General features: G+C 33.3%; 1 protein-coding gene across 2 annotated transcripts in view; it reads left to right on the top strand.

Annotated features, from left to right (window-relative positions):
* The window catches only part of LOC136041965 (small G protein signaling modulator 3-like), a 67,578-nt gene that overhangs the window by 17,512 nt on the left and 29,128 nt on the right, over positions 1-20,938 (top strand). Inside the window, exons 4-9 of one of the 2 annotated variants that reach the window (XM_065726783.1) lie at positions 1,234-1,562; positions 7,791-8,031; positions 10,492-10,671; positions 14,591-14,869; positions 16,503-16,645; positions 18,426-18,694. In XM_065726783.1, coding sequence (XP_065582855.1) covers positions 1,234-1,562; positions 7,791-8,031; positions 10,492-10,671; positions 14,591-14,869; positions 16,503-16,645; positions 18,426-18,497 — 1,244 coding nt within the window. In that variant the 3' untranslated portion in view covers positions 18,498-18,694. Of the gene's footprint in view, positions 1-1,233; positions 1,563-7,790; positions 8,032-10,491; positions 10,672-14,590; positions 14,870-16,502; positions 16,646-18,425; positions 18,695-20,938 lie in introns of those variants that run through there. The other variant, XM_065726784.1, reaches the window with a different exon arrangement.

Genomic DNA, 20,938 nt, shown 5'->3' with positions numbered 1-20,938 from the left:
ATTTGTGATTATAGAATAGACCGAAATTCTGGAGTATTTTTTTTCTCCTCTAACTTTAATAATATGGAAACCGGAAGGGGTGGGGACGGGGTGGTGTCCTCAAGGGAGAAGTCCCAGTGTGAATGTTATATGTCTTCAACCACATTTTTCGTATAATTTGCCTATTTTTGTGTCAATAGGCTCATCCCCCGATGAATCCCCCCCCTCTTGAAATAAACTTGAATTCCCATGGATATAACCCCGCCTCCAACCATCCTGCTCTTGATGTCCTCTCAAGAAATATAACTTGTATTGATGGCATATTCGCAAAACATACAGGGAGAGACCTTCAGTTACTCACTTTTACCAAGAGGGAATCATTAGATCAAAATTGATTTTAGAGTGAAAGTAAATAAATTGCTATTATCACCTTATTAATTAGAAATTAAATATGCAAACATACTAAATTGGAGATGTGTCACCGTGCCTTAATTCTCGTCTCAGAACAACAATTAAAATGTTCAGATGTTGATTTTGGATCATGACCCTCCCCTATTAGTTATTCCGTAACGTCCAGAGCCTCCTGTGCGGTCCTCAATTTCCGGATGCTCCTTTTCAAAGAATTAATGCAGGCCTTAAGGTCATTATCATTTTGCAATTTTTGAAATTTTATTTTTATTAAATAAAGTAGAGGGCGCAGTTAATAAATAAAATAACTAATAAGTTATTTATATTTAATAAATTGAAAATAAATTGAAAAATGAAAAAAAAAATTAACGGATTGCGATAATTTTGTTTATAAATGAAAATTATTTTAATATTCTGTTACCAACGAGTATAGCGAATGACTGCATTTGTGAAGGCGCTAATAGCTGGGGGGGGGGGGGGGCGAGGGGGGTAATGAAAGGATGGAAAATAAGCTCGAAAATATAATATTAGATTCAACTTTGGTTGCAGATAACTTCTTGGAAGTTTTTTTTTTTTGTGCGGCGCTGAGAATCGTGGTTAGATCCTGGGTATAAGTTCGTTTGTGGAACCCTATCAAATGGAAAATTTGTTAGCATATAGGAATTTCCATAATTTTGTGGTTGACTGTCAAAGTACCACATGTACCAGCTTTGTTGTCCTTATTGACTCCGAAAATTCGGTTAGTATTTGCACATTTGTTAAAAAAAAATTAAGTGCAAAAAAAATTAAAAAAAATTAAGTGCAAAATCTTAGAAGATTTTGACCTGATATTCCAGCTATTTTCAGGTGTCCAAGCAGATCAACGTGTTCTTCGAGACTTAGTTGCTGTTCACTTACCGTCGTTACACACCGTACTAAAAGAGCATGACATTGAGTTAAGTCTAGTTACCGTCAACTGGTATTTAACCATTTTCTCGTCAGTGTTGCCGTTTCGTCAGCTGCTGTTACTCTGGGATAATTTCTTTTTGTACGGAAGCATTGTTATGTTCAAGCTCTCTTTGATGCTGCTACGGTCACAAGAAGAGTTTTTACGGGCGAGACAAAATTCTGGTGACATATTTAGTGCAGTGTCGAACTTAGTAAATTCGACAGAAAACCCGTATGATTTATTAAAGGTATTTAGTTTTGCTTTCGGCATTTGTTTTAAAGTTGGCCTGCAAAATGCTAAGGTAAGCCAATAGTAGGCCTATGAATTCTAATAATATGTTCTCTGCAAACTATTGTTTTTGATAGTTTTTAGCAAACTTCTTCTCCCTGTTAGCTACTTCTAAACAGGAGAATGGTTTACCCTACCACTTTCCTTTCCGACTGTTAAGTTTTAGGGTCCTCAAAAAAGAATAAACCAACAATCCTACTGTCATAAAAGCTCAATGATCAGCAAATCTGACAAATTACCAATTTTTCCTGTTATTTCTTGGGATGATCAAAGCAATGTAGTAAGAGTCTTAGAAATGCTTGTAAATGATCTCTTTTTGAGATCTTACTGAAGTAATCCGGTAAATGCTTTGATTTACTGGAGCATACCAGTTAAGGCAAAAATGATCCATAAGTTTGTTTGTGCACTTAGCGGCTCTCAGAACCTAGTAACAGAACAAAACACTTTATGAATGGGAACGAATAAAGTCCTCTATTAGGTAAAATACAGACAATGGGGGGGGGGGGGGGTTGGAGCGAGCTTGAAAATTTTTGAAATAATGAGTTAGAAGCCCAAAGTAGTACAACGTTTTCTGAATTGCCACAGTTGATTTTTTTTTAAGAATCAAAACACTATTTTTGTTTCGAAGTTTAGTTACGTTATGTATTGTTGGTGGTTCTGTTGCTTTAATTCATTATGTCTGAGAACGTACAAAATTTCTCATTTTCAATCTCTTCTGCTTTAAAAGACAGTAGGTAAGATTTTCTATCTTGCCTGTTGACTTCAACTAAAATTTTCCAAAATGTTTATTTCGAACTTGTTGAGTTTTTTGGATGACCTGGATGTCCTTTTACATCGGTGTCTTTTTTTCTTTTTTTTGGTTCTTTCTCTTTTGGTGCTAACTTTTTGTATTTTTAATTTTTTTTTACTCTGCTCTGTTTAGTTTTACATCATTAATAGGCTGTAAAAATACACAATTGAGTTTTTCATTGACTTAAAACACAATGCATATCAATAATTCTTACTTGATATACTGTGACATAGAAGTATGATTTCTCAAAGATATTTCTTTCGAACTTGCTTTGCGTGCTTTTTGATGATTGGTATGTTTTACTAAATCTCTTTTTTAATTTCTCCCTATTTAATTCATAGGATTTTCCAATGTTTTTTGTTTCACGCAAAGATAGTTTAAATTTTTAAAAGACTACCCCAAGCTCTAATAGAGAAAAATTCATTTCTATGTCAATTAAAAGAGAACAAAACTGAAACCACCAAGACAATAGAAAAGCAATAAAAACTAGTATAAAAGAAGCCGAGAAATCAAAAGACTTTTCAAAAGACTATCACAAGCTCTAATAGAGGTGAATTCACTTCTCGTATCAAGTAAACGCGAACAAAAACAAAGCAGAGACAACCAAATGAATTGAAAAGGATTAAAAATTAGTTAAAAAAAACCCTAGAAATAAAAAGATTTTCAAATGACTTACACAAGCTCTAATAGAGGTGAATTCACTTCTTATGTCAAGTAAAAGCGAACAAAAACAAAACAGAGACAACCAAATGAATGGACAAGGATTAAAAACTAGTACAAAAGAAGCCTAGAAATCACAAGACTTTTTTGAAAAGACTACCACAAGCTCGTATAGAGGCGAATTCGCTTCTTATATCAAGTAAAAGAGAACAAAACAGAAACCACCAAAACAATGGACAAGCATTAAAAACTAGTACAAAAGAAGCCTAGAAATCAAAAGACTGCAACAAGCTCTAATAGAGGCGAATTCGCTTCTTATGTTATTTAAGAGAGAACAAAAACAAAACAGAAACCACCAAATGAATGGACAAGGATTAAAAACTAGTGCAAAAGAAGCCTAAAAATGGTCTATACAAATTTAATTACTGGAACAAGTTAAAAAATATATATAAAACGGGGTAAGATTTCAGTCGGTAATAAAAGTTTAGACTTATTATGATTAGGGGAGAAAAAGTTGGTTGTGTTAGTTTTCACAATCCTATTGAAATGTCGCACCCTTTTTTGTGTATTTTCATATCACTTTCATTTTTTGATCCTTTATCATTTTAGAGGTACTTGTTCAGTGTATGTTGCATTGATTTACTTTTGATTGATCCAATAGAGAAATACGTAATTTTATTATATTTCATGTAGAAAAAAACACATAGGCTATACGTTCCGTCTTTGTGTTGTCTGTGGTATGTTATTAGAACTTCAGGGCATACTAAAGTTATGAAGAAAACTCTTCTTCCGATCGACAGTATAGTACAGGAACGGCTTATGTCCTGGTCATTGCTTTTTCAAAGAAACACGAGTATTCGCTCAACACGGGATAAAATTGAGTAAGGAACGAGCACTTTCAGCATTAAAGTCGTTTAGGCTGGTAGAATAATAAAATCCCGAGTTGCTACTTTTCAAAAAAGGGAACATGTTTCTTCACAGTGGTTAATTCAATTTACTTAATTTTCATCTGTCCTTGAAGGTTGTCTTGTAGCCTCCTTAGTTATAAGTGCGCGGATATGGCTTCTGTATGCCTAATGGTCCTCTTCTAGATGAAAAAGGCCTGTGGCGAGGAGTGAAGTTTTCTTTCGAGCTCTTTGGAGAGCGACCTTGAATCATGAATTTGGCTTTTGAAGATGATCTTCGGGAAATGTTGACTACCCATTCTTTTGAAATCTTCAAGCCAATTCACCAATTTCCAACAATGGTTAATTCAGTTTCTTCTTACTTAATTTACGTCAGTACTTGAAGGTTGTCTTATAGTCTTCTTCTTTCCAAGTGTGCGGATATGCCTCTTGTATGCGTAATGGTTTTCTACTAACTGAAGGAGATTCTTGGCGAGGAGTGAAGTATTCTCTCGACCTCTTTGGAGAGTGACCTTGAATCATGAGTTTGGCTTTCGAAAATGATCCTCGGGAGACACTGACGACCCATTCTTCAGAAGTATCCAAGACAATTCATCAATTTATTACAATGGTTAATTCAGTTTACTACTTAATTAATTTCTGTCTGTGCTTGAAGGTTGTTTTCTTTCATAATTTGTGGATGCGCCTTCTGTATCCATAGCCTTTTTCTGGTAACTGAAGAAGATCTGTGGTAAGGAGTAAAGTTTTCTGTCGACCTCTTTGGAGAGCGACCTTGGATCATGAATTTGGCTTTTGAACATGATCTTCGAGAGATTTTGACGACCCATTCCTTAGAAATCTCCAAGCCAATTCACCAATTTACAACAATGGTTAATTCAGTTTACTACTTACTTAATTTCCGTTTGTCCATGAAGGTTGTCTTGCAGCCTTCTTCTTTCCAAGTGGGCTGATATGCCTTCTGTATGCCTAGCGGATTTCTTATAACTGAAGAAGACCAGTGGTAAAGAGGAAAGTTTTCTCTTGATCTGTTTGGTAAGTGACCTTAAACCATGAATTTAGCTACCGAAGATTATCTTTGCGGCACGTTGATGACCCATTCATGACAAATCTCCTAGTCAACGAAACTGCCAGAGCAGAATTTTTGTGAGTATTGTTTGTTTGATTTTGAAACATTGGAGAAGTTTCATGTTAGCGACTGTATTTGAGGAGGTAAGCAGCGATATGGCGTGGGTATTTAATTTCAGGGCTGCAAGTTTATCCTTACGTCTGCATTCAGCGTCTACATCTCACATGCGGAGGTATTGATTGGTATCATTAAGATGTTAAAAGATTGTATCTAAAGTCTTAAGGACATGTCTACTTCACCGTATTTGTAATAGGGCTTTAATCCAATTTATTTTTTTATTTCTCTCAAAATTGAGGATTTTATAAAATACGTTTATAGCGTTATCCAATTTTCTTATTGATTTATTATTATTATTATTATAGTTAACGATCTTGTGATTGATTACAGTTTTAAAAAGCTTAATTAATGAACTGACTTTCCTTTTGTTTATTTTTTTCCATTTTTATGAAGCAAATGCTTTACGTGTTATGTGTTTAAATGTTTAATAGTTTAATTTTTGAGATTTGTTTCATAATTCCTCTCTTACAGGCCATGTAGCCTTTTTGGGGATTTGTAGATTGTAATAATATTATTGTATTTTTATATGAAAATAAATCTATCTGTCTATCTATCTACATAAAGGAAATTGCCGAAAGAAATTAAAAATGTGTCAACAAATGAAACAAAGCATTAATTTGCAATAAGCTCTCTATCATATCTGAATTAGATACGTAACAAAAAATAAAATATCAAACATTGCTTAAATTCTAGAAAAAAGGGAAAGGTTTTAGATAAAGCGAATATCTTTAGCCACACGATAAGAATTATCTATCTTAATCATATCTAACTCCAACGGCTCTCTAATTTTAAATCTTAAAACTAAATCGGTCTAACTAAAACGAATTTATTACTAAAACCAAATGGCCTCGACCGAGTCCGTTGATTTTTGAATTGAAAAGGGAATAGTTGTTGGAAATTTCAAGTCATGGCCAATTGTAGAAAAAGCCAAGACAGATTGTCCAATTAAATGGGCATCAAGTGCAAGGTTAATTTTATCCCTTTAATTGCCGATTGTTACTGTCTTCCACTTATGCTACACTTCTCATGCATGTCACTCCACAATGCCGAACCAAGTAAAAATTTTCAATATCATAGTAAACGCGAATTGAAGAAAAATGGTAGATTTTAAAATCTTGAAAAAGAAGGACAAGATAGAGAACATGTGAGAGGGAACTCGCATTAAAAAGAGAACCTAAAATATCATGACGATAGATATTGGTTTAAGTGATTCTTGAAACCGTACTTTGCTCCCTTCTTGATGATGGGTCTCCTTTGGAAAACTGTAATAACAACATCTTGAATGTTTTATTTACGATTCATCGATCAAAGCATTTCTTATTTAAGATATTTCAAGTTATGTAAATCTCATTATTACTAAGGTTTTATGTAAAATGTTGGCTTAATAGAATCAAGTTATTAAATATTATATTAAACATCTTGCGTAAAATATTCTTGATCAGCTTGTTTATAAAACTTTCAACTTCAAGGGTTATCTTAGGTATATGGCCTTTGTCCATCGGCCTTACAGTAAACAGCCTTACGATCTTTGTTATTTGTGAATATCCTGAAATTACCCAGCCATTCGTATATAACACGATTAAGGGAGGGATCAGTGGCGCTAATTTCGTCAAAATCCTTTGGAAGGAGATAAATTTGGAACCAATTTTTCCAAATCAAGTGAAAATGATAGTGAAAACTGAAAAATGAGTCGTATATTACCATAAAGGCAAAGGTATAGTCAAGAAAACTGACCTGTTTCTCCTGATACTTGAATTATGCAGAGCTCTCTGAACTTTGACATTTTTTTTTTTGTTAAAACTAAATTTCAGCTTGGGGCGGCAAACTTGAGTCTGGAGGGGGCAGTTGCCCCCCGCCTCATTGCAAATTATGCCCCTGAGAAGGATCAGCATATCCATGCCTCTATGTCGGGCTTTCCCGCGCTTGTCACTGTTGCCTTGATTCTCTTAAGCTATTTAAGTTTAATTATATTCTTTTACCCTCCCAGACATTCCTATGGCGACTGAAAAGACTTTGAACAATAATAAATTGATAATGATTTAAATTTGATATTTTATAATACAGTAAATTATCAACATGAATAGGTGACATGACAACCCTGGATAGACGAGTCGCGTGTTTAAATCTTAAATTAGACGTAATATGTGGAAAATGATACTTTTTTTTTAGCATGTCTTATTTACTTTGAATTATTTAATTATGATTATAATCACATTATTATGATTTCCATAACAGTTTGGCCAATGGGTAACACAGTATTCTTTTTGTGCAAGTAACCAATTTGTGTTTCTTAAAATAATTTAGTTTGTTGGAGGAGTACGGATAATCTACAAAGCGAATAATCGAGAGTGTATTGTGATTATAATACTTATTGTAATAAAAAATAATAATGATTCAATTATTGATTGATTCATTATTAATTGTAATGGAAAACACTGAATTAAGTGATTAATTATTACTATCAGTCATAATCATTTTATAATATTTATAGTTTTAATTTGTATATTACTTATGCTCATAATTTAATTTATTACTCTGCTATCCTTCCTCCATTTTTAGGGCTGACTTTTCTGTTCTATTTTCTTTTTCTTTCCTACACTCTTTTACTTATGGTTCATTAGTCGAAATATATACATACACATTTTTAAGGTTGCTGATAAAACATTGAAATTAGATGAAACTGCAGTTGAAATTGAAAGAAGAAGATATATTGCGCATTTATTATCAGAGCAGGGAGCGTTAGTTGGTAATCCCGAAAAAATTTCGACATTTCCAAAGGAGAGACTGAGCAGAAGGAAATTTAGGAATGCTAAGTCCAATTTTCAAAATTTCATTTTCGGTAAGGATCTCGATAGTGAAGATTTGAGGACGAAAAATGTCAAAACTACAGGTATTGTACCGATTTACTTGAATTACCAATGTTGCTATCTGCTTCATGTATTTTTTCCATTTGGTAATTCTTCATCGCTCCTATTATAATTCAATAATTTTTTTTTTTTTTTTAACTGCAAGTAAGAAGCGACATTAATTCTTAAAACAAATTGGAATTATTCTCTATATGTAAGGGGTTGTCCCCTCCTCAGCGCCCCGCTCTTTGCGCTTTGTCACAACTCTACTTTTGAAACAAATAAAACAGTTAAGTGTAGAGAGTGAGGCGTTGAGGAGGGGGCAACTTCTTTCATATACAGAGTAATTTATGTTCTTTTAAAGTCGCTCCTTGTTAAAAAAAACTTTTTTTTATTTAATTTCTGAACGTTTTTGAATTAATGCATGTTTTAATTTTAGCTCACCATACACGAATAAATGAAACGAAATTTGCATATTAATTTATTTTTTTTGCTATATGGCTTTCTCATAGTTTTGATCGGGCGATTTTGATTAAAAAAGGGTGGGGGAGAAGGCCTAGTTGCCCTCCAATTTTTTGTTATTTGAAAATGCAACTAGATTTTTTTTTTACGAACGTTTTTGTTATAAGTAAATATGCCTGCCTTACGAACTAAGATATAACAGTTCAATCTAGGGATGAAGCCTTTTAATTGACAGTGAAATAAATAAAAAAAATTTAACTGGATATTTTGAACACATATACGGTGTCCATCATCAGTAGTAAAACTAAATGACACCGATTAAAACAAACAAAACGTATACCCAATAAACTAATTACATATAGGTTATTGCTCTTCTTTTTTCAATGCAACAACGGAGGCAAATCTCCTTGACCCTTTTGGTTCCGCTTCTTAGATTTATCTAACATATCAGGTGGACAGAGGTCATAGCTCTTAGGTGAAATGAGATTTACTTTACTTGGCCTCAGTAAATTATCATAAATTGAATTCATTCCAAATTCACCTGTATCTCTGTTTATGGAATTATTCTTGAATATTTTTTTTTTTAATTTCGATTGTTTCCCTGAAAATTTGCTTTATACCTTGATTCTTAGAAATCAAAGAAACATTCTCAAACAACATAAATCATTGGATAATTAGAAATGTGTTCTGATGGAGCCGACGTGCAATCTTCAGGTTTGGAATTTTCGCTTTAAGGACGATGAAATAGAATAATTATGTTATAGCAATCTCATTTTTAAATTCTGGTTTGTACGTCCCACATAAGAGCTTCCACAAGTATATGGGATTTTATAAGCCCCACTTTGCTGCTCTACGGAGGTTTGATCTTCTCCAGAATTTAAAGAACTAGCTAAAGTATTACTACCTCTTATCTCTGCCTAATTTTTTAACGAAGATACAAATTATATTTTTTCAAAATGTAGAGATGGCAATTTTATTTTAATTTTTCTATTTTTTTTTCCAGTGAAATACAAAAAAAGTTTTTTTCAAATCCTGGGGAGGGGGGACATTTTGAGTTATATTGTCGCAATAGCTGACATATACAAATAAAAACATAGGTTAATAGATCATAAAGTGTTAATTATGTGAGATTTTAGAGGACACTAATCGTCGCAACGATTATGGGGTTTGTAATTTTGGAATCATATTGTGACTCTAAATGAATTTAAGTGTGTTTTAAGGATAGATGAAAAATCTGGTGGCAAATATGTTTCTCCTCAATTGCTCTTGACACTACCGGGATATATCTTTCAAAAAAAAACTTTAATGTTACCCAAACAGCTTTTGCGATAACTTGGTAACGAAGTGGCAAACATTTTCTTCTCATCATTTTTGCTGGTATCTAAAATAGTGTTGTAAAAAAAAGTCCTCAATATTATCAAAGGGTTGTTAACAAAAAAGGAAAAACGTGGTGGTAACATATTTCCAGTCAATAGTTGTTGCCACTATCTGAAAATACCCTTATAAAAATGTCCTCATTGTTTCAAAGTGGTTTATACGAAGGAGTGAAAACGTTGTAGCAATCCTTATTTTCCTCAATGGTTTTACCGGTATCTAAAATATTGTCATAAAAAAATCCTCATTGTTAACTAAGGGGTTTTTACTAGTGAAAAATCTGGTGGCAAAAATTTTCCTCTTCAATTGTTGTTGCCATTGTCTGAAAATGTTTCTATAAAAACAACCTCATCAATATCTCCTCAATGTTTTTGCTGATATCTAGATTATTGTTATAACTAAAGTTCCGAATTTTACAAAAGGAATATTACCAAAAGGTGACAAACGTGGTGGTGATATTTTTCTCCTCAATTGTTGTTGCCATTGTCAGAAAATATTGTTATAAAAAAGTCCTCAGGGTTACCAAAGGGTTTTGACGAAACATGCAGATGAGAACTTAAAACTTATAGTACAGAATTTATAAGAGAAGAATTATAAGAGGAGAAGTAGAAGAATTTATAAACATTTCAGTGTGTCAGATTTTGTTGCTAAAGTTGTTTATCTTCTAGAGATACTAGTCAATTTACGAGAGGCTATATTACAAATTGGTCGTCATTTCCTGACAGATGAACCAAATTTGGCAAAAACCTCTCTCATGCCAGATTTTTCACTTGACTCCCATTCAAAGGATATTGAAGTTTTTTCAACAGTTTCAAGATGTAAAAGTCGACGAGCAAAAGCATTAGTTGGTTTGTAAATTTTTCATAACAATCACGTTTTATTACGCTTTTACTTTCTTATCACACATTGCACGTTATATTTTTATTGCCAGCATAATTCATTTTAGCTTGTGATTGTTTTTTCTTTCTTCTATTGTCATAAATTTTATTGATGAGCGAAATTCCGCTGAGGATTGAAACTTTTACAAAAAAAAAGAATGAGTAAAAGCAAAATGTTTTTATTTACTTCTACTTACGTATCCAAGAAATCAATTGGCCACTGGGGATGAGCTATCATCTAAAATTTGTACTTCACTCAAAATATCCTCTTAAACAAATTTGACAATTTTCACACTCTTTGGACTCTAGAAAATTCTTGGCATATAGTCGGTTCCTCGTCTTTTAGTATGCTTTTTCTAACTATCTCAACCAACTTTCTACACAATTTTATTAACTTTATTTCAATTTCAATATTAGCTTTCAATGACGAAAGAAAAAAACATAGACCTCCAAAAAAGTAAAATGGAGTAATGGTAAACTGAAATATATATATATATAAATAAATGAAATATATACACAGTAACATTAACGCACATTTGCCGTAATGTTTTCATCCAAATGCTTGGCATATATACTCAAAATATATATATTTTGGCATATAGTCGGTATATCGTCTTTTAAGATGCATCCTCTATTCAAAACTATTTCAACTAACTTTCCAAATAAATTTATTAAATTTCAAGATTAGCTTTCAATGACGAAAAAAAGAAAAAAAAAAATACAAAATCTAGATCTCCAGAAAAGTAAAGTGGAGTAATGATAAATTGAAGTATATACACAAATAAATGAAATTTTATTACTTCTATGAATATAAATGAATATTAAATACTTACTTCTATGGAGAAAATGTGCTTGGTATGACGCGTCAAAAAGAATGTATTAAACTCGATACACATTTTGGTTTTGCTTTGCTTATGGATAGAAAAGTTGAATTGTTGTTCCAATTTTTAGCCCTTTTTTTGGCAAACTTTAGCATATTTTTAATGTGGTCACTATTCTTCAGATTTTTATCATAGGTTGTTTCATCATAATGGCAATTTTGAATTTTATTCGAAAGCGTTACAATGGCCTTTATCATTTGTATTTAATATATCAACTACTTTTCTAATAATTTTCTTTTTCTTCTAGTAAATCTTATATTTGGCTTTTACATTAGCCTATTAATGCTCAGATGATTTTTTGTTTCTTTAGGATGTCATTCTTTACTGTTTCTTATTTCATCCTTAATCTACCAAAGGCCCTTTGGCAAAGGGATGGCTATGTAAGATACTCTGAGAAATGTTTTCTCTATCCCTATCCCTCTCTATCTCTTTTTCTTTTTCTTTCTCTCTCTTTGTTTCTTTCTCTGTTTCTTTCTCTCTTTCTGTCTTTCTATCTCTTTATGTCTTTCTGTCTTTCTCTCTCTTGCTTTCTCTCTTGCTCTCTCTCTTGCTCTCTCTCTCTCTTGCTCTCTCTCTCTCTCTCTCTCTCTCTCTCTCTCTCTCTCTCTCTCTCTCTCTCTCTCTCTCTCTCTCTCTCTCTCTCTCTCTCTCTCTCTCTCACTCTCACTCCCATCACCTCCTTCTTTCCTTATAACCTTTCATTTCTGTTTTTGTGATTAGTTATGATTTTTAGTTTGTCAATTTTAAAGCTTCTTTTCATTCTTTTCATAGGTTTCTTCTCATAGGTTTAGATCTTTTCATCTTCTTTTCATAGGTTTAGACTTGCAAAGCCTCATTTGTATAAGAGTTTGAGATTCACTCTAATGAAGTGCCGTTTTAAAAATTCGTTTTATTGTTTTATTAAATAACTTTAAGTTATTAAAAAAAAATTGTTTTTTTTTTTTATTGAATAACTTTAAGTAGTGGTTAGAGATAGAGTAAAGTCAAAGTTGGGTGTAATGCCGGCAGGGGTGCCAATTCCCGAAAATGTTTGAAAGCAAGGATTTGCAGGGGTATTCCAGAAAGGAGTATTCTTATGGACCTAGTAGGGGGAGGTAGATTTTATATTTTCCCAATTGTAATTATGAAAGTACCCTAAAATGTGTTTTCAAAATTTTAAAGGAATTTGCCCTCAAAATTTGAGCATTTAAAATGTGATAGTTTGATCATTTATATAACATAATTGTTCCAATCCCATTTCATCCAATTCTTTTTTAACCCACCTTTCTATACTTATGTATAAAGCAAGATAAATGTCCTGCTGAAACATATTTATTCAAAGAGTAGTAGAGATTTTTTTTATCCAGCCTAATAGGGTTGACATAGACCTTTTCGATACTTGTTGATACCTTGTTGATACTAGCCCAAAATGATTTTACTTTTCACCTTCTTATTTACTGATCTGGATCAACCAATACAGTATCTTCATCCTCAGCATAAATAGGTGCTTTTAACCTTAAACATAAATGCTAATGCAACATTAGCTCTTAAAGTCTTTTTCAACAATGTTGAATGTTGAAAAAGAAATTCATACAAAATTGAAAAGTATTGGCTATTGTATCCTATTGAGGTTATAATTGGCACAGTTCGATTGGTGAATCGCTTAGATTTGTTTCATAATCAAATATTCTATTCGAATAAGAATATTCTTGGGAGAATTTTGGTGATGAAATATTTACATAGGAGCAGGTTTCAGGTAAAATATTTAAATCAAAGTACAGATCATAAGTAATGCGGACTGATAAATTCAAACCTTAATAAATATTAAAAATGTTAAATGAAATGCTAAAACTTTAATTTTAAACCTTTACTAGAGTGTCTTCTCATACCCTCGCCTTCAAAACCTCCCTTCTTTGCACTAATGGGTGCTGACAGCGCCTTGTTGTTTATGCAGACCAAATTTCTGTTATATGGATTTTCTCTATTAACATCCCTGACAAATATACAATATGATAAATTGAAATAAAAGAACAAAAAGAATTGCGTCTGCTATCTAATATCATTCTCCAGCAGTCAATTGGAAAACTCAGCACATAAGCAAGTATTGACATATTTTGGGCATCACACTAGACAGAAGATAGGCGTTCGTGGATGGGGCAGATTAAGGCAATTTTCTATTCGTGTATAATGTCAGGAGAACGGAATGGGGGCTATGGTCGGGAAAGGGAGCAGGAGATATTTCTAAGGAGGTGCATTTACTTTTAGTTGATTAGATAATTTCAGAACCGGAAGCGCCTATTCAAACGTCTGACTCTCTGTGTTTGTATTCTAAGGTAAAAAGAATATTGGGAGAGGAAGTATACTATTGAGTTGTGTTATGTACGAATGATAATAAATTGGTAGTTTCTTGTAGAGGTAATTTTATGCCACTCGTGAGAAAAAAAAAAGATGTTTAGAAATTGTTAGAGTGTAGAATTGTCCTTACAGTTGTTCGATGTGCGAGAAAGTTTTTTTGTGTTTTCTGGGGGAGTGTGAAGGTTCAAGGGATTTGAGAAATAAAGCTTTTGGAGTAAATGAGTGGGAAGTGTTGTTGGTGAAAAATTTTTTGGGAGTAATGGTTGCTTTAGCAGTATTAGGAATCTGGTGCGGTTTATCCGTGGGGGCAGAACCCACAATGAGGATGATGAATAAGAGGATTCTATTTATATTTAGGTTTTTGAATGATATTTTTCTTGTATTAATCTTCATTTTTTTTAATTGTTTGATTTATTGTTATAATGGTTTTTTATGTTATTTTCTTCTTTTTTCCCCTTTTTTGTGGCCATTACCCTTTGGGATTTTTGGTGTGTCAGGTATACTATACTATTCTCATCAAATGACCGAAATACAAAATAAAGATCAGCAACCAACTGTCGTTTTGAATTGCATGTAATGTTAGTTTTTGGAGTTAGTTAAATTGTCTTCTCAACGGGTGTAATTGACAGTGTAGATCTTATGTCTTTGTTGTTTAAATGTAATATTTATTTAAGACTTCGAGCGTACGGAGGAAGATGAACTTGGATTTAAGCGAAATGACATAATTACAATAGTAAGTCGGAAGGACGAACACTGTTGGGTAGGAGAGTTAAATGGGCTACGAGGCTGGTTTCCAGCCAAGTTCGTTCAGCTCCTAGATGAGCGAAGTAAGCAGTATTGTAAGGCTGGAGATGACTCAGTTTCTGAGAAGATTGCAGATTTTGTCAGAGGATGCCTCTGTCCTGCCGTGAAGCAAGTATTGGAGTATGGACTCAAAAAGCCAAATATTTTAGGTATCTATTTCATATTGCTTTTTTCTTTAAAAATGTCATTTGTTTTTGTAGACTTATTAAAAACGAAACAATCGTGAAAATGATAAGAATAAAATTGTGATAGACAAACTGAAACATCTTTATTTTATTTTTATTGTTGTTTACTTCGTTTTTATTTTATTATTAGAAGCGCCCTCCCAAGAGAGAGTGCTTCTCGTTTTGGTCTAAGTTTCTTCGTGTATGTTTATTCCCAATTTTAGCACATCTGTTGTCTGTTTTTGACTTGCTCGAAGTAATTTGACTTAAATAATTTTCAGGTAATTAATAAGCTTTAAATTGTAAATTACTGTTAAATATATTTTCTTTGGTTTTCTCGGAATTTCGGCCCTTGTTGAGTCCTAGGGTCCTATTGCTCAACTCTGACTTGTGTGTTCCTCCCTCGCAGGTGGTGATTACTGATATACTTTGTGGTCTTAAAATGTGTTATACTACATTTGTAGCATTCCGTTTTTGTGATTACTCTGCTTGCTATGCACATTTGTTTATAGAGTGCGATTTTTGTGTCACTACCACCTCGAATTAAACCTTAGGTACGACCTTTTGACGCCAAGATCTAGGAATTATCTTATTTAACCTTATGAAGTCGTTTGGCCTTGGTTTATAATATATTCCGAAATTTTATTAAAATGCGTCCCAAATGTATTCTGATCACTATCACTAAAATCTTATTTTTAAGGAAGAGGAGCATAGATGCGAAGTTTCATTTATTTAGTTTTGTGCCATGTCTGTCGTTTTCTAGGCACATTGAGGGTAATAGACTAATCAAAAATGTCTAATAGGATTGAGTGATTGACTAATCAAAAATGACTAATCAAAAAATGACAAATAAAAATAGACTAATCAAGAGATAGACTAATCAAAAATGTCTAATAGGTTTGACAGATAGTATCCTCTAAGTGAAACCGTGCACTAAAGTAGGGGGGCTGTTTTTTACAAGTCTATTGAAAACTTAAATATATAGAATTAGATCAGAGAAAATTAAGTCGAAATTTTGCCGAAATGTGATTTTTTTTGTCTGCTAGCTTTTACAATAAGCTTGGTTTCAGCTTACCTATTTTGAAAATTTTGCAGATGCACCGAAACATGAAGTATGCGAAGCAAGATTTGCGAAAGCTGGCAAAGAGAAAAAAGTACATTTCGGCTAAAAGTTCTGAATACTTTTCTCTGGTCTAATTTTCTCTTTTCTCTAAATCTTTTCTCTTTAATATCGAGTATGCGAAGCAAGATTTGCGAAAGCTGGCAGACAAAAAAAAAACATTTCGGCAAAAAGTTCTAAATATTTTTCTCTGATCTAATTTTCTCTTTTCTCTAAATCATTTCTCTGTAACATCAAGTATGCGAATCAAGATTTGTGAAAGCAGGACTCACACGACCGTTTTTTTACAAAAAACAGTATTTTTAAGTTGGCTTTTGCCAGAGAATAATCAAAAGCAAGATGAAACGCTGTACCGAAAGCACCTTGCTTTATAAGGCATGATATCAAAATTGCGGGACATTTTTAATTTTAAGTTTTTTAGTTTCCACCTGTCTACTAATATCTATACTTGAATTATTAATTTTTTTTTTGTTATTTTCATTTGAAAATCACTTTTAGGTACCCCTTGTCATCCTTGGCTGTTTCTGGAAGAAGCAGCTGTTTGTCAAGTTGAAAAGGATTTCAACTCAGTTTATAGCAGGCTCGTTCTTTGCAAAACTTTTCGTCTTGATGAAGATGGCAAGGTTCTCACCCCCGAAGAGGTTAGCCTACTAAGTTTTGTCCCCTTTATTCCAATTCCGAATTCGGCTGTCGTATTCTTTTCTTTTGCTTGTAGCATCGTGCAAACATAATAAAGCGCTATACTGAAGAAGATTGTAATAGAAGTGGATGATGGCAAATTGTGACCTCTAAAAATTTAAGCAAATTTTACAATTCGCCTCTCAAAATTAAACAAGGGTTAATCAATGAGTAATATTGTGAATCTTATAATTGTTACCGGAGAATTTGAGGGTTTTTTTGCGTTTTTTTCTGATTGGCAGGATTTGTAATATTTTTGTCTGAAATCTTTTATTAGCTAGTTTGCCAATATGGAATTATGGAAAAATGCTCTTAGGCAGTTATTCTCATTTTTTTTTTTTTCTATTTTTTTGTCATTTACAGCAAACCTTGGAACACAAAAAACAGTCCGGTACGCTTGGCAAAATTTACCTGAATATAAACAGACTGATTCAAATGGCACTATATAGCATTTTGTGCTAAACTGATACTAAAGTTAAGTTAAGTTTCTTCTTTTAAGTAAGTTTGCTCCATCTTTTAGACTAATTTTGCCGCATCAGTTTTATCAACCAAATTTTCTCGATTTCATTTGATTTTTAAATTATTTCGAGGTTTTTATCTTTTCGAAAAGCTTTTACAATTCCCGATACATAATAACAAACAATGCTGATTCACACAAATGGTCGGTGAACTGATCAGGTCCAAAGTGTATCTAGTCACCTGTGAAGCTAATTTAATAGAGAATGTGTGGCTTGTGTTTTTATACTTTCTACAAGGTTCTGTTGAATATATGATAAACAGCCTCATGTTTTTGCTGTTGATCTCAATCGCCTCTTATGTCTGACGGTGGTATGGATGGAGAAGCCTAATTTACATATGTTTGAAGTTGAAAATTATAATAGAACCGATAAAGCCCTTTCAGCTATTGTGTGCCCTTTTTGCTCTTCTGTGATTATTATTAGAAATAAAAAGTTGATATCTAAAGCACTTAATTTCTCTTGCCTGCCTGTGATTTTATTTCTAAAAATGAATAACGGGTCTCAAAACTTAAAGACAACCCTGACGACATGCACTATTTTTGACACACCAGCGATGAGACGGTTATAGAGGATCCTAATACGCAGTATTTCCATCGTCATAAATACTCACTTCGGTAGATTAGGAGTTGCTTCACGCTGGATGCTGTGATGAGCTAGCCATAGTTGAACCCATAAGCGCTGGCACTTCGGCTTAACGAATGGCAACCTTTACAGAAGAAAAAGCTTATATGACGGTCAAGATCTTTTTTTTTTTGTGATGTAATCAAGTTATGAAGGTTAAGTTAATTCATGCTAACGTATCTAAGCGTTGACAGTAATTAATGGGACTTGTAATTTTTTTAGGTACAGTTCAGTGAAATATTTTGTCAAAGTAAAGCCAAAAAACATTTTGTTTTTCATTTTTTTTTTCGATGTAAAATATGTTTTATATTGGTTTTTCCAGCTTTTATGACGACCAAGATCTTTTTTTGTGAAGTAATCAAGTTATGAAAGTTACGTTAACTTATATTAACGTATCTACGCGTTGACAGTAATCAATGAGAGGTGCAATTGTGTTGCGAGAGCAACACTTAGGTTTTGTCTTTTTTCTTTTTTTTTTCTTCTTTTTTTGTTCCTAGCACCTCGATTTCAGTTTATTCCTAGAAGGTGGTAATGGTTTAACTTCTGTGTTTTTACGGATAGTGTGGACAATTGGCCGGATTGATGAATATGATTTTGTATTTAGGAAAGCTTCGTAGAACTCTTGCCTTGGGCCAAAAAGGATGGTTTTTGCTTGTTCTTGAGCCAGAGCCTATAGTGGGTGAAGTGGATTTTTATAGCCTATGTCAGAGAGAACTATCTGAAGTTATGCAGTCAAGCTTTCGTTTCATCAAATCATGTATTTGCTGTCGAGTGAGCTCTGTTCTAGCAGGCAAGCAGGCGGGCACCAGTTTCAAATTGAAGATGGACTAAAATCTATCAGTGTTAAATATATGCTGCAGTTACCCGGCTCTACAGCCAATATATCTTCTTTGAGTGATGAATAGAAAAATTTACAGAAACAAAAAAGTGGCATTTTTCCACAGGTCCCAAAGTGCTGCCATATATTGTTTCTACCCATTTCTGTTTGTGATTTCAGCTGAGTTTATCATTCGGCTTTTGCACTTGGGATTGCGGTAGGGAAATGGTATCAGATGTGCCTCTTAAACTTTAAAAGTTCTCTCATTGTTAAAGAAATTAGAGTTTATCCTTTGCTCCTTTCTAAATGATGAAGTTAAAAACTTGGCCTACGGCAAAAAAGTCAACTTTTAAACTAAGACAGATAGATATTTTTTCGACGGCAGTCGATAGCTCTTGATGAGCTGATCAAAGTATATGTCATCCATTTTTTTGTAGGATCCTTCATGAGATATACCAGTTTGAAAGTTCAAAGAGGTTGACAACTTCAGTAGTAAGGTACACACTGAAACCAAAAATAGGCCGATACCAATTGTGAGACATATAGGGGAGTTTTAAGCTACAGTCGGCTGTTAGCTAATAATCATCTTCGGTAATGAGGGGTTTGCAACTTTTGCTAGTTGGTGTACCTCTTATTTGTTTCTGGTGTATTTAATGGTAAGACCAATTTGGTTCCAGTAGTAAGACATGCAGGGAACTCGTAAGAGATAATCGGCTGATCATAGCGAAGAAACAGAACCAAAGTGTTGCCCTCGCAACACTTTACACGGCTAAGCCAAACAAACGTTGCCGCACCACCTGACGTTGCCCATGCGACGTAGATCTAGTTTTTGTTAGGTTTAGTTCAGTGAAGTATTTTGTGAAAATAAAGTAAAAAACATTTATCTTTATTTGGTTTTTTCTCGATGCAAAATATGTTTTATATTGGTTTTTCTGAGAGCCAATTCTTGTTTTGTAGCTTATATGACGGTCAAGATTTTTTTTTTTGTGATGTAATCAAGTTATGAAGGTTACGTTAACTTATAGTGACATATCTATGCGTTGAGAGTGTTCAATGAGGGATGCAATTCTTCTTAGGTTTAGTTCAGTGAAGTATTTTGTGAAAATAAAGGAAAAAAAATTTGTTTTTCATTTGGTTTTGCTCGATGCAAAATGTGTTTTATATTGTTTTTTTTCTGAGAGCCAATCCTTGTTTTGTAGCACACGATTGTCTGATGAAAGGTGACGTCAAAGTATCTTTTGGGAGTTTGCAGCTCAATCCTCCAGCTAACAAAGGCATTGATCCGAAGCATATTGAACGATATTAATTGATCACAGCATCAATATAGCACATCAAGTGGTTTATACATCCAATAAGGTTTTCTGACTAACTTTTGGGTGGATCAGGGAAAATTAAACTGTATTTAATCTTCCCACAAAGTCAACAAAGTCGGCCAATCGCAGAAGAGAACTGAGACTGGAATTCGAAATTGAAATAGTTCGGCATACTGAACAGTTTTTCTACTCTCGACAGATTTTGCATAGATTTGATGTCTGTCTATGGACAAAAGAATGCATTTGCGGAATCTGCGAAACACCGATGGAAAAACCGAAATCCTATTCAAAATTTCATATTCACCATTCCTTTATAATATTTACCCCGAATCATCAGGAAATTCTCTTACAAATCCTAATGGTTGGTGCGATACCAACGCGTCGTCAAACCCAAATTTAGATATAATCTGATTTGCACCTTTCTTGTCTATAGCATTGGGTATTGGAATTTTTGTTAATAGAATATTTTTGCAAAACCCTTCAAAAAAGGAAATTTTGGAGAGCCTTAGTGGCCAGCAGAAAAGAAAAATGTTTCAAATCTAGTGGGGCTCCAATGTCGTACCTCTGAACGAACCCGATGGGAAAAAACTGTTGTTTTTTTTTGCAGTCATGTACTTAGACTTTGAGATTTTGTGGCATCTGATGACTTACAGAAAATTGTCCTAAATTCGAGACGCTATTATGGATTTTCTACGTAAAACTTCTGAGGTTAAACGGGTTTTAAAAAGCAGCAATTTGAAAGACTGATTCTGAAGTAGAATAAGTGCTTTTTTTCAAAGGAAGTTGATCTGAGTGTGCATGATTATTTCACTGATGAAAAACTATGTCATTCATTTATTTGCAATGTTCTTTTTTTGTTTTTGTTTTTTAAATTTGGCTCATAAGACATACATACAAAAAAGAAAGCAAAAGAATTTGTTCGGTATTTCAAAATATTTGCTGGAGAATTTTTTAATTCTGTTATTCTGGTTAGGTATCTTTACGGCT

This window comes from Artemia franciscana, unplaced genomic scaffold, assembly GCF_032884065.1.
Source record: "Artemia franciscana unplaced genomic scaffold, ASM3288406v1 PGA_scaffold_52, whole genome shotgun sequence".
Classification (NCBI taxonomy): domain Eukaryota; kingdom Metazoa; phylum Arthropoda; class Branchiopoda; order Anostraca; family Artemiidae; genus Artemia; species Artemia franciscana.
Note: the sequence above shows the minus strand (reverse complement) of the source record. Positions and strands in the feature narration are given on the sequence as shown.